Source organism: Musa acuminata, chromosome BXJ2-6 (assembly GCF_036884655.1).
Source record: "Musa acuminata AAA Group cultivar baxijiao chromosome BXJ2-6, Cavendish_Baxijiao_AAA, whole genome shotgun sequence".
Classification (NCBI taxonomy): Eukaryota; Viridiplantae; Streptophyta; class Magnoliopsida; order Zingiberales; family Musaceae; genus Musa; species Musa acuminata.
This window is the reverse complement of record NC_088343.1, coordinates 29,629,740-29,643,245: the sequence shown is the minus strand read 5'-3', so window position 1 is coordinate 29,643,245 and position 13,506 is coordinate 29,629,740. Positions and strand designations below refer to the sequence as shown.

The following is a 13,506-nucleotide window of genomic DNA, read 5'->3' as shown; positions in this document are numbered from 1 at the left end:
ACTGTAACAAGGATTTTTATCTTAAATATCGCATGGAAAGAAATAACAGGAATTTGAAAAAGAGGGCTAATTTATTCTGGCACTTCGAAGCATGGATAGCATAAAGTTCGGGTTGTTCGGAGAACTAGACCCTGCATCTCATAAACTCCCGAACAAAACTACACCTCGACTAAGCTAAACCTGAGCCCTCAGACATACCAAAATAGTACCATCAGAAACTCACCTCGGATCCTAGTTGCTCGATTGTCGCAGTTCTGGACGGACAAAATCTGCATCCGGAGGCACTGATATATCAACAGTCGGCCTCAGTTGTGCGCATACTCCTATGGCATCATGAACTGGATCGTACAAGTAGTTTCTGATAAGGTCCTGATTGATAGATCTGTTTTTATCCACTGAGACAAATGCCTGCTGTGTGAGGATGTAGTCAAAACGCGGGGCCCATTTTCTCGATCCCAGTCGTGCAGTAGTGGAACAATTGTCCACCATGAATGACACCCCACGAGCATGCATGAAAGGATTCAGGGAATCCACAGATTCGATTACGCTCTCGTTGATGATCTCAGAGTAAGAATGCCCTTTCTTTCTTAAGATTTCAATCTGCACGTTTATAACCATGTCGACAAAAGAAAATTTTCACGTTATGTGATTGGTAGGAGATAAATGAAGACAATCTTGTACCTGAGCCATCATCAAAGCTACATAAACTCCAGCTGTAAAGGGATGTAGGGGGCCCAAATCACCTGCAGGACGTGCAGCACGAACTCGCTCGCCAACTTTCCACATTCGTGTTTGATCGATTTTACCCATTGGGAAAGCAGGAAGCCCTTCCTTTTCCTATCAAGCAAAATAATCAAATTTTATCCACCATCGCCTATAACAAGTAATAAAAGAAAACCCATTTGCATCAAATCGACAAACTACCTACTGTTATAATATATCAACTACTTGAACAAACACCAAGAACAATATCAATCAAGTTTTAATCAGTTAGAGCTGTCATAATATATCATAATTAAGAGCTTACCTGGAAGCGCCGTCCAGCTAATACAACACTGCAGATTTCACTTCCACAGGCAACATCCTCATAGCATTCATACAATATATCCATGCAAGGATAGTATGATGCACTATATGCAGCATTGAATTCTTTCTTCCCCTCTTCGGTCAAAGCACTATATACAGAGAGCATCCCCTGAAATCATTGCATGCTTGAGAATTAGTCCTCTTGATGTCATACAATCACATGTTAGATAAAAGTTACCTTTGTTGAAATGGTCTTTGATATGATTCCTGTGATGCACTCAACAGTGTTCTTGTAAGCAAGCTCTTCACTCATTCCATTCTCGGTGTACCTTCTAAATAATGCTTCCACAATTCCATGCACAGCACCAAGCAAAATACCTAAAAATAGCATAACTAAATAAGGTCAGGCACCGTACACAAGCAATAAATTTGCAGGTGAATGAGCCTACCGCGCTCTCCAAAAATATCACTCTTATACTCCTGCTCCAATGTCGTAGCAAATGTAAAAGGAGATCCTAGAGCAACTGACCATCCAAGAGCAACATCCACTGCCCTGCCATCAACATCCTGCTCACATTGAAGACAAGTATGTGAAACCTCATTAAGCTAGCAATCTTTTGTGGACATGGAAAGATAATAGATACAATTCACAATCTCTTTACAAACCAACTTTAGACTTATAGATTACCTGGTGTACAGCAAAACTAGAATTAATCCCAGCACCATTTATCTCTTTACCCTGAACATATAACCTTCTCACTGATGGACCCATTCCCTTGGGGCACACAGCAATTACACTGATGTTCTTGGGGAAATCAAGGCCGAGGGACTGCAAGTGCCCTAGAAGGAAACCATGTGACAGCCCCAGAATGCTGTTTGGTTTCATATGAGAGAATACTTTTTCATAATTGTCTGCCTGAAAACAAAAAAATGAAACAATTTTTCATGTTACCTTTAGAATTGTTATGAAATTACCAATATGCCTAGTTGCAGAAGTTCATGCACCATGGAAAAATATGTTAAAACATGTTAAAAAAGGATTTAAGAACTGTTGGTTAATACAAGTCTCAGGCCTAAAGTGGAATGCAAAATCTGTGGAACATGCTCCAGAAAGACTTGCAATGAAATCTTGAAGAAACATTAAATCAAAAAGTTCAGCTACCAAGGTATGCTGTGAAAAAGGACAAAAGACAGTAACAAATAAGACTCAATCTATAATATACAAACAATTTGCTTTTGAACATTGACTAGGGTATTCTATTATCAATATTATTTAGTCATCTTTAATTGTTTAGAACATTAATCAGACTCTTATTAATATAAGCTACCAATACGATTGGTTTTAAGTAAATAATAAATTAACATACTATTAATGAAATACGAAAGCTATTAGTAAGATTGGTTTAAGTAGAGAATAAATTAATATTCTATTACTGAAACAATAATGACCATGATCGATTGGGTTTCAATCAATAAAAAAAGCTACTAAGTAAAAGAGAAAATTTTGGAACTTTACCACTTATGGTTTTGAGCCTTTTTTTTTCAAGGACTCCTTAACTCTGAAAAAGTTCCCTCTGATTTCTATCTAAGTGATACAAACTGTTCACTCATCATTTAGTAAATCCTAGCAAAACAAGGCTCTCAACCATATCAAATAGCTAAAGTTGAACAATTATAAAAGTTTCAGTTAACATGGTTCGACTTAGATTTGTTATTGACTTCTACCCTGAGTCTTGCAAACATTGAATCCTGTTACCTAAAATCAATGAATATAATTACATGAAATTTGACAGATTCATCCATAACTAATACTGCTCTAACTCAAATCTTGCTAAGATCAGTAGTGTATATGATAACTGCCATGCTAAGAGCAGTATATCTACATAAAATCATGCTGCCTATATAAAGACAAAACAACTAAATTTGGACATGTATTGCAAGTGACTTTCTAAAAGAATAGTTTATATGATAGTTATATACACATGGAAGAAGACAAAAACTAAAAGCAGAAATGAGAACCCATGGAAGAAGAATAGTGAATATGATAGTTACATAGATATGCTACAAGAATGTGATTTTCTAAAAGGTCTATGGAGAAACTCAAAGGCCATGGATGTCAACTTCTTCAAGTTGACATTCAAAAAAGATAAAGACCACATGTTTAGATCATGGGTAATTATCAGGATATACAAGCTTGCATCTGACACAATTCTTAGGCGTGCTCACAAGTGTCCAGTTAACACACATCATATAATACTGAAGAGGGGATTGGTTGAACTGCAAGGGCTATAATTATTGCTGACCTGTGCAGCATCAGAAATCAGCAGCAGAAGAAGATCGCTGCCTGCAACTGTCTCCCAGATATCACCCAAAGTTCCATTTTCTTCGGTGAATCCAGCTGCACGTGCTTCATCAAAAGAACGAGAACCTTTCCTCAGACCAATCTGCAGATGATAACTTCAGAAAGTAAAGAATTAAAACATGCATGATACGACTCTTGGTAGAAATATACGGAAACTACTGGGAATCCCATTTTCAATTTGGTCACCAAATGCAACAAGAGATAGTTAGTTAATTAACAATTTGGTACTTCATCTGGCTCTGCCAGCTAACCCATACTGAGAGCATTCCAATGTGTGTAAGCGAGTCTTCTGAAGGAACTTTGAATCACATATTAGTTAAATTTCACATAATGAACAAGTTTGTCACTTCTGAATCTGTGATAAATCAGAAACACATAAAACACATAAGAACAGTCACCTTGACCACAATGTCGGACTTTGCCACCACAAGTGAATCCCTCAAATTCTGTGCTTGTGCAGGGCCCTGTAGAGCAACAGAAATTTTGGCATTAGGTAAACAAAGAAGACTGATAAACAAGAAAGTTAAATATTGAGCTATTGTAAAAGATGGTAAGGATGGGAGCCAGTCTCTAAACCTAATTAAAGGAGAAGTTGAATGAGAATGTGCAGTGAGGTACAAGAAAAACTGAAACGGGTTTGAGTCATCTCTGTAAACAACAGACTAAACCAACAGCCAACCACTATATTATAAAAAAAAAAACACTGTAATTTATTAATGGTGAATACAAAAAGTGAAATAATCTTATCATACTGCTAAATTCACCAATGACAATATTACCATAATCCTTTTAACAATATAATAAAACATAAATATTTAAGATGGTCAACCTCTTCCATAACAAAAAAAAAAAAAAAAACTATGGAGTTATCTACGTGCATATAATAGTTAAAACTAACATTATCTAGTTTCTGTAAATTTTCTTGATTATTTGCAATACATAGTATAACATAATCAGAAAGTCTGTTCTGCAGATATTATTGCAACGAATCCCATGCAGCTATCCACTGAATCTGCCACAAGTGGTTCTTCTATCACCATTTATTCATACTTTCATAGTCACAAATTCATATAACACTCTAAAGAATTACTAGAAAAATATTTTTACACCAATTTAGGAGGATAATTTTTTGCAAGAAAAGAAATTACTGCATCTACAAATTAAAGAAACAACGAGAAAAAAGAACTCGAAATAAAGAAACGATTTCTTTCATTTCACCTGAGATCCCCATCCGATCACCCCAATCTGTTTGATCCCCTTGAATGCGTCCGGCAACAAGTAGAACAAATCCCTTCCACCTTTAACAATGTACTGATACCAAAACAAGAAACCATAAGAATCACCAAAACCCTAGAATGATGGAAGCAAATGGTGGCGAAGGGTAAAAGAACCTCGTCGTGGCCGGCAAGGGTAATCTTCTCCTTCTTGAAAACCGACGTCTCGAAGTCGAGTGACGGCGGGGGCTTCTCGACAGAGGGCATCGACACCATCCGAGCACCGAAGGCGGCGCCGCGGCCGCCACCCTGTCCGGCCGGCACGACGTGCCGCAGCGATATGGAGGACGACGACAGCGAGGCAGCGGAGGATCCGAGGACCAGGGTTCCGGGCGCTGGTTTCTGGATTTTGGCGCGGGAGGCGGGAGGGGTGGACGAGGTAGCCAAGGAAATCGTCGCCACGGCGGTCGCCGCCATGAGATGGGGTATTGGATTAAGAGAGAGAGAGAGAGAGAGAGAGAGAGAGAGGAGAAGCCAACGAGGAAATAGTGCGAAGGAAGCTTTCTGTTGTCTCCCGTGCAGATATTTGAGAAGCTTTATGTGATCTGATGTTTATAAATAGACAGCAACCAGTGATTGGGTAAATCCCATCCGACAATTTCTAATATATAAGACGCAGTTGCTGTGATCGAATGGGAACAGGTTGGTAGATCACGCCCCAGATGACGTCACCCCACGTGACAGTGAGCGCGCGACAGGTGTCTTCTCCGAGAATCTCGAGCCAATTTTTGCTTATATAAAAGAAAATTGCCTATATCTTTCTCGGAAATAAGTGATTTCCATATTCATCCCTCCAAATTTAAGTTGTTTTTCTATATACATATATCCTCACAAAATCTAAAAACTAATATATATATATATATATATATATATATATATATATATATATGTTTTATTGTATTTAATGTCCGTATCACTGACTGTTAATTAGAATTATAAATAGTATCAATGATTTTTAAAATTATCATAATATAAAAAATATTATAATTGCTGTAGGTATTTAAATATCTTTTCAGCTCATATCGCTGCTGTTAATTATGGTTCGGCATGCTTAACCTGAGTTTTCATTCATGTTAATGGAAAAAATATGTGAATAGCCTTAATAATTGAATAGATTTATATGTGATTAAAATTCGGTTGGGTGAATACACTTTTATTTGGAAGTTTCTCGAATTATGTTTATGGCATCTTCTTGTTCATGTCATTCTGTTGTTATCGTGTGACATTAGATGTTAAAGATGCCACTGATTAACATGTAATTGACATGTTACCTTGTGACAACATGTCTCCCAAGTATTTTGAAAAATGATTCGCATAATGGCCAGCAGATGGCACTCTCAAATGAAGCATATCTTTCTCATAATGTGATATCTTTCTCATAATTTATCAGGACTCTTGCAAACGTTGTGAGTATAGTGTTCAAACGAAGTGTAAAATGTAGCGAACAAAGTCTAACATGAATGAATGAATGAATGAACGAATGAATGCATGCATCATAGAAAAGTTAGAAAGAGAAGTAACCGATAAAAGCATGCAAGGGTTTTCTTTGATATTTGAGTACAATTGCTCATTATCATTTGAAAGAAAGCAAATGTTATATATCTCACTGTAACCAACCATCCTAATTACACCAAGTCTTGGTACACCAACCGATCACAAAAAGTATCGATACATCAACACAACAAGAGCCAAGTGCAGAAGATAGGTGCAGATTACAAAAATCAGCCGGCTGCCTGAAAATCACCAAAGTCATCATCTATGGCATTTTGTGCACTGCTTTCTATGTTCTTCGATGTTTCTTTGGGTGAAAGTTCAACCTTGGAATGCAACTCAGTGTCTTCCATGGTAGATGGCTCTGAAGTAAAGGATGATCTTTCAGCAGGTTTTACCGGCGAAAGGGGTGCAGGTGGAGGAGGAGGTGGTTTCAGGCAAATAGAACCTTCTTGGGTTTTTGTCTTACCATCCAATAAAAGATTGTTCAGGCTCTGCTCCAAACATGCAGACTTTACCTTTTGACCTCCTTTCTGCCACAGGTGTACAATTTCACAATCAGTTTCACCAGGTCAGCAACCAAGATGTGATCATGTGAATTTATGGTGGAAGCATATCCAAGAGAGTTTCAAAGATAAGTTAGCTAAGAATAACCACATCACACTGCAAACAATCATGAGAAAACGTAAACAAAGCCAACCAATCTATCAAGAAAGACTCCCTGCTTCACTTGGAAAGGTTTTGATGAAGACATGTTTAACTCATATCAGGTGCCTCAATCATGCACTGTTAAGAAAAGAATATGGTGCTTATTGCAAGTGAGAACATGCTTATGAACTATTGTAAATCAAATAAATCTTATCATGTAAACAGACGAAGCTGGAATCTTAGTCTTACATTTAGTTGTTTAGCATTCGTGTGATAAACCTTTCTTTTTCCAAATTTGTTGCAAGTATGGTTTGATAAACTTTGCAGAAGATTTTAAGCAATGAAATAACTGCATTGGTTGAAAGGTTAAGTAAAAATGCAAGATGAACCCAAGGAAAGTGCAATGCATCGAAAGTTTCAGCCATATGAGTAAAAAGCAGTGCGGCTTTTGACAGATTGAAGTGAAAACACATTCATTATATAGATCTACATCGCCTTCAGAAGAGGAACTTAGCTTTCTGTGACAAGTCACAGGCAAGTATGGTAACCTCACTGAAGTTAACTCAAATATTACAACAGTTTTGATTATAAAAAATGTTGTCCTTACTAGAAATAAGTGTACAAGGATCAAATGCTAACCCCCCTAATGGTCAAAAGAAAATGAAAAAAAGGAAAGAGCCATCAATAGACAACAAGCAATTATGTCTATCAAATGGCATTGAGTATAAAGAATAGGGACAAATAACAACTTCAGTTTTGGACTCTTTTAACTGCTGGAATCTGCCTAAGCTCCAGCTTCTTTTCCACTCCTCCTTAGCTGATCGGATTCTGAGGATTTTTATTTCTAGGCTCCCCCCTGTGATGACTATTGGATATGACAGCCCAATCCATTGGGCTCTCTTTCTACAAGTGATGCCTATCAGTTTATTAAAGCTGACTCTAACAATACAGGATAGCATGGCTGGAAGGTAATTTGGAGCCTTTCTATTTCCCCAAAGGTCAAACTTTTTATTTGGAAACTTTGTTGGAATCATTTGCCTACCTCGGACTTGTTTGCTCACATTCTCCATCACCAAGTAGATGACTGTCATATGTGAAACCACTTACGAGGTTACTCCGGCTCATATCTTTCTTGAATGTAGTACTTCTATCACCTTTTGGAATCTACTTCAGAACAGAATACGACCACACTTTAAACATTTTGATTCTTCGTCAACTGGCTCTTGGCTCCAGGAAGGCAAAGGACATGAGAAACCTGTTGCTAGATGGATCCTCAACATTATTTCTTACTCCTTCTAGACCCTTTGGCTCAATAGAAATGATGTCCGATTTGGCAACCACCATGCTAACCCCACTACCTTAGTAATCAGGGCCCTGACCCTTGTGAATGAAACTTATGATCCATATCCTTGTCCTGAGGGGACCGGGAGTATATTTCCTCAACCTCCTCCTACAGAGGAGTTTTTTTACTGTACCTTGCAGTGTGACAGCTCTTTCATTTCCCCCCGATCACCTTGCAAGTATAGGGTATATTCTCAAGTTGCCTTCCTCTACTACTCTGGTGGTTGGCTGCCAATCTTGCTGGGTGCACAACTCAGCCAATGCGGAGGCATTGGCCATCCTGGAGGGCCTTAAGCATGCTGCGGCCTTTGGCTGGAATTCCATCCACTTCCAATATGATGCACAAGCAGTCATCCACTACATCAATGGAGTTCATCAAACTCCATGGCACTTCTAAGCTATCATTGCTGACATCAAGCAACTTTTGACCACTTTAGTACTTTGGATGACCTTGGTTGCCAATCCACTTGCTAATTTCTTCTAGTTCAATGAAATAGTTTGTTTTCAAAAAAATAATAATAATAATAACTGATACTTTTTATCTTTTTGTCTTGTTTGACATTACTTTTTTACTTCTTCTCATCACTCTGTGATCCTTTCGTCACCTTGTGAACATCCATAGACTTGAAGTAATCCAAAATATGTATACCAGTAGGTTTACATTTTCAGATGTTCTTTTTTTTCCAGAAGGGTTTATTTAATGAGCACAAGATACGATGGTTGTATGGTCAGATGAATATCCCTGCTTTAAATGAACAAAGAAAAAGGATATCAGAAATGATGATAAAGATGGTGGTATGTATATACATGTTCTAAATGGAAAATAGATAACCCTGAAGACATGGGAAATTATATAGGCTACAATAAGTATTGGTTATTGTGTTAACTTGCTACATCTGTATCTGCTATAAGATCCAGTCCGTAAATAAGTTATTCTAAATCATTTTTTTGCAATAACCTCCTAGGCACAACCTGGCTCCACAACGGGAGAAGTGCAGAATGGGCCAGCAACAGTCGCACAAAGTGCCATTAAGAAGAAACAGACCTTGATGCGTTGAACCACAACTGGATTTCTACCATCCTGGTTAAGAGACAGGGGCCTTTGCACCATCCTTCAATATGTGAAAGCCTTCACTAAAATGACACTCATTAAGTCCTAGTGTCGGTTCATTAGTGCATATCTATCAGATATATATCTTGATTTACAGTTCCTTTTGTTCATAATGGTATATCCTCATATTGTATTATCTCCAAAGACAAATGGCATGATAATAAATTGAGGTTAAACATATGTCTTGCAAGAAGCAACAGAATAGTTTTGCCTTCACTTGAAACAAACTAAAAGATGATTATCGAATGATGTGCTTGTCCTAAACAAAAGTGATATAACAGCAGAACATGCATGCAAGCATGCATGCAATCATGTATGTATATATGTATGTCAAGAAAGGGAGAGAGAGAGAGGAGAGAAAGATAAACTTACATTTTTCAACTGAAGTACCAGAGTTTCCCCTTCCTTTAGACTATAATCAACTGTTGATGTTGTCTGATAATGTTGTTCCATCTCTTCAGCAACTTTCTTCTTGTCTAGATATCTTAAATAAAGTAAAGGAGCAAACTTCTTAAACATACAAATTCAAGATCCACCTTACACACCAGACCTGAAACTAATTTGCAAATACCACACAAACCAAAAAGTTTATAATGTTAATTAACAAGCCATTATTTGTATAAAAGAAGGATACTTCATGTGGTCATGCAGAGCAGCTTGAAAATCATATGCTTCTGTCCTTTCCCTAAATCCTATACCAATAAAAGCATGTCGTTTCCGACCACCTGCAGTTTTTAGACATTTCAACATCCAACATTACATTGCATCTTACAACAGAAAACCTCTGATGTACCAGTTCAGCAACAAATGTGAACTTAAATAATGAAAACCAAAACCATTGCACATATCAACAACCGTATGATAGTATTAAAAAATGAGTTAAAAGACTTCAATGTGCTGCTAACATGATTGAAAGCTAAAACAAACACAATATACCATCTACCACAAATCTTTCTAAATTTAACGACAGTTTTATACTGGACTTATAAGAAAAAATTGAATATCTACTAGCATCTCATTAAGAGCACTACTGCCAACGTGTGGAAATGTAGAGCTTGTTAATATGTAAACCTTATTCAAACTCTAAAAATAGGTTTTGACACAGTTCCCTAATGGCTATACTCTTGGAAGTTACACTATCAAAGCCTTATTCATTTATTTCAACATGTTACAAAATCTTGGCTGCATATTCTTATGAAACATTCTAAATCTCTATATGCCTAAAATTTCCAAGTCCTGTTTTATGGTTCCTTCAAGTCTCTTAACTAGCTCACTTCTGACAGACCTACTGATACAAATTCTTTCTTGTTCAAGCTCTCATTAATTCTTCTTGTGCATAAACGTATGGCATAAGCCATAAAGTGTTTGTCATCATTTTGTCACTAAAATTAAAGACAGGCTTCATTTTCCAAAATTACCTCATTTGGAATTTAGACAAAAAAACTTGATACTATAAATAAAATCTACAATGTCACCAAGTATACAACCTCTTCTGCTCAACATACAGTATGACTTTCCATATCACTTTTTCGCCTCTATCTCCAGACTCTTACGAGTCTTGTGTCAATATATCATTGGGGAATAACCTGTTTGAATCTAAAATTTTGTAAGTAGATTTAAGATCTACTTAAGAACATGATTAAAGAATAATCGAGTAAGAACTATCATATGTTTTGACACTTGAGATATCAATCCGTTCGTGCTAATGGGCATACAGCAAATTTGATTGCTGAAGTGGAAAAAGGAAACAATTTTAGATAAAATAACAGGGGTTGCTTGGAATGCACTTGGAATATCAATCAATGCCTAAGCTTACAAAGGCTTTACTAAAATTTGCATCACACAATTCAAAGGAAGTGTAAGGAACTTGCCTATATTTTCTTCAACTCGAAGCACAAAGTACCTGGAGAAAAGAGAAATGATGATCAAGGGGCTGAATGAGATGAGGACTACACATGAAGTAATAGGGATAGAGATTCATGTATGTAAAAAGTAAAAAGTATGTTGTAACTGTGTTGCACCTTTAGACATGAACTGTTCAAGAGACAGCTTCTCTAATTCAAAATCTAAATTGATGCAATTAAAATTGACTATAGAATTTATAGAAAAAACCGAAAGAAGGAAACAGACCTGCTGCTGTCAATAACAGGTTCCACCGGATGTGGTTCTCCCTCTCTCAAGAATGCTCTAGCATATAATTCCCCTGGGCAAATGATTCACGTGATGAAAGAATATATAACAAGGTTCCTTAATCTAATGCTCTAATAAGAAAGATGGCAACACCTGATGTTTTATCCTCCAATCTGATAATGCATTCCTTTCCCTTGCTAACAACCTTCAATACCCCCTCCCATGCCCATTTGTTGACATTCCACTCATCAGCCCTGACAATCGACAAAGTTATTTGGAAAATACAGTGTGCTTTAGCATTTGCTACTTAGAAGTGAATGTATGTCACTGACGAAAATGTGAGCACATGGATCAGATTGCAGAAAAGATTGCACAGGAAATTTAGAACATTTTGGGTAGGTGTAAGAAAAGACTGAACAAGTTGACCGACAAACAATTAAACATCCATGAATAAATGGTAACAGAATCAATGAAACAAAATCCTAGCCACCGGCTAAAAGATAAAATAAAAGAAAATAAATTTCATGAGGCAAAGACAACAACAGTCGCTATTGACACAAAGAAGTTGAATAATTTCAGTTTCAGTCCTTATAAGCATCCAATCCTTATGTAAAAGCCAGATTTTAGACATTCATGACACGGCAGTATGCAGAGATATGTGGTACATTGCACTCAGGAAGGCCAAGCAAAAAATGAATTCAAAAGAGATGAACCACCACATGACTCACATCTTAGCAGACAGCAAATCAGCAAGCTTAAGCGTTAAGGATCAGAATTTTCCAAGTTAATCAGCAAAGAATAGTCCAAGCAAGTCAGAGAAGATCTACTTCTCCATATTTCCAATCCCATACACATTAATACTCTCTAGACTTATCAATAACCAGTCGATCACAACAGCATAAAAAAAAATTCTGAGTTTGGAAAAGAAAAAGGCACGAAAAATAAACCAACAAACTAGCAAACTTCTTGACAGTGCGCATGAAGGGAATCCGTTCCTCGGATTAATCTCGAAATCAACCAAATCGACCATCCACGTTTTACAATATAAATCCCAATAGATATAGGAAAGCAAAAGGAGCAGTTAATTCTAAGAATTCTGCACCAAAATTAGCGCGATAACCCCTATCGTGGATAAAATCTACATTAATCTGTGTACGAATAATGGAACGGGAATCTGAGGGCAAACCTGTAAGATGCTGCGCTCTTCCTGGGCGGTATCTGTGCAGAAAGCCCCACGGGATCGAAGAGCACAAGGAACACAATGGGTGAGAATTGGATCCGGAGACACGATGCAATCGAGAATGAAGGAATATAAGGGATTGCGGGGTTACCAAGTAGACGTAGCATTCGTTGGCGTGGAAGAGGACAAGCTCCACTGCTTCTTCGTCATCGCCTCCTCCTCCCCCTTGTTCCGATCCTGGGAGATTGGGGTGGGTCGGGCGATCCATCGTGAGAGTTCGCGATGCGTTTATTTTCCCGTCTTTCGTAGGCGAGTGGGTAGACTTGTTAAGCTCTTCTTCCTCACCCGTCTCTCGGCACGACTTGCGTCCCGACATGGTCGCATAAAGGGCCAAGAGAGTGGGGCCGTGGTTGTTGATGGGCGCCAACTCCGCTGTCGCGAGTTGGATCGTGCCGAACGCCGAGACTCGAAGCATTTCACACGTCATCAGGAACAAATGAGTGATGGCGTAGTTATTAAGTTTCCATCAGAACCAGGAAATAAAAAAACACAAGTAGAGAAGACAATGACAAAAAAAAAAAAAAAAGACTAATAAAAAAATATATAAAAACTTAAAGGACATAATGGAGGAGAAAGAAAGAATTAAATCATATAATTTCCTAAAAGTTCATTGTTAAACACTTATCAGATCCCAATTAGTTATTCCACTACCAGTCGTATTATAAATATGTACACATAAAAAAAGTTAGATTGTACAAATATGGTTATTCGAATCATGAATTCAATTTCATGTTGATATCCAAACTTTTTTTAGTGTCATCTTGATTTCTCAAACTATTGTCATATGGCAATCAATTTTTTCTATCGTTAGATGTAATTGACACTGTAGCCATGTTAACTAATCATTAGAGAAATAGTTATTGAAATATCAGAATCAGTCGAA

At 37.4% G+C, this 13,506-nt stretch overlaps 2 protein-coding genes across 3 annotated transcripts; both read right to left on the bottom strand.

The window, feature by feature from the left end:
- Positions 1–52: 52 nt before the first annotated feature.
- LOC103988693 (ketol-acid reductoisomerase, chloroplastic) lies at positions 53–5,166 on the bottom strand. The gene is made up of 10 exons (XM_009407303.3): positions 4,780–5,166; positions 4,607–4,699; positions 3,787–3,852; positions 3,330–3,470; positions 1,715–1,942; positions 1,476–1,593; positions 1,265–1,404; positions 1,028–1,195; positions 682–837; positions 53–600 (listed from the first exon to the last, which is right to left on the bottom strand). Exons 1-10 carry the CDS (start codon positions 5,077–5,079, stop codon positions 232–234), a joined length of 1,779 nt encoding a protein of 592 aa, XP_009405578.2. The 5' UTR covers positions 5,080–5,166; the 3' UTR covers positions 53–231.
- Positions 5,167–6,179: 1,013 nt separating this feature from the next.
- On the bottom strand, positions 6,180–13,065 carry LOC103988694 (uncharacterized protein At1g03900). 2 transcript variants are annotated; one of them, XM_009407306.3, is made up of 9 exons: positions 12,715–13,065; positions 12,570–12,601; positions 11,537–11,637; positions 11,384–11,456; positions 11,125–11,156; positions 9,888–9,978; positions 9,626–9,737; positions 6,623–6,686; positions 6,180–6,517 (listed from the first exon to the last, which is right to left on the bottom strand). In XM_009407306.3, the coding sequence occupies exons 1-9, from the start codon at positions 13,048–13,050 to the stop codon at positions 6,384–6,386; spliced, it is 975 nt and encodes a 324-aa protein (XP_009405581.3). In that variant the 5' UTR covers positions 13,051–13,065; the 3' UTR covers positions 6,180–6,383. The 2 variants fall into 2 exon arrangements, with proteins under 2 accessions (XP_009405581.3, XP_009405580.3); XM_009407305.3 differs by having other exon boundaries at positions 6,180–6,686.
- Between the last annotated feature and the right edge of the window lie 441 nt (positions 13,066–13,506).

Excerpts from the sequence above, each read along its gene's own strand:
- LOC103988693 (XM_009407303.3), bottom strand. The coding sequence starts at position 5,079 with ATGGCGGCGACCGCCGTGGCGACGATTTCCTTGGCTACCTCGTCCACC. Across the intron at positions 1,594-1,714 it reads CTAGTTTTGCTGTACACCAG|GATGTTGATGGCAGGGCAGT; the intron begins GTAATCTATAAG and ends CAATGTGAGCAG. Across the intron at positions 1,405-1,475 it reads TGATATTTTTGGAGAGCGCG|GTATTTTGCTTGGTGCTGTG; the intron begins GTAGGCTCATTC and ends TGCTATTTTTAG.
- LOC103988694 (XM_009407305.3), bottom strand. The coding sequence starts at position 13,050 with ATGACGTGTGAAATGCTTCGAGTCTCGGCGTTCGGCACGATCCAACTC. Across the intron at positions 11,457-11,536 it reads ATTGGAGGATAAAACATCAG|GGGAATTATATGCTAGAGCA; the intron begins GTGTTGCCATCT and ends TCATTTGCCCAG. Across the intron at positions 11,157-11,383 it reads CCTGTTATTGACAGCAGCAG|GTACTTTGTGCTTCGAGTTG; the intron begins GTCTGTTTCCTT and ends TCTTTTCTCCAG.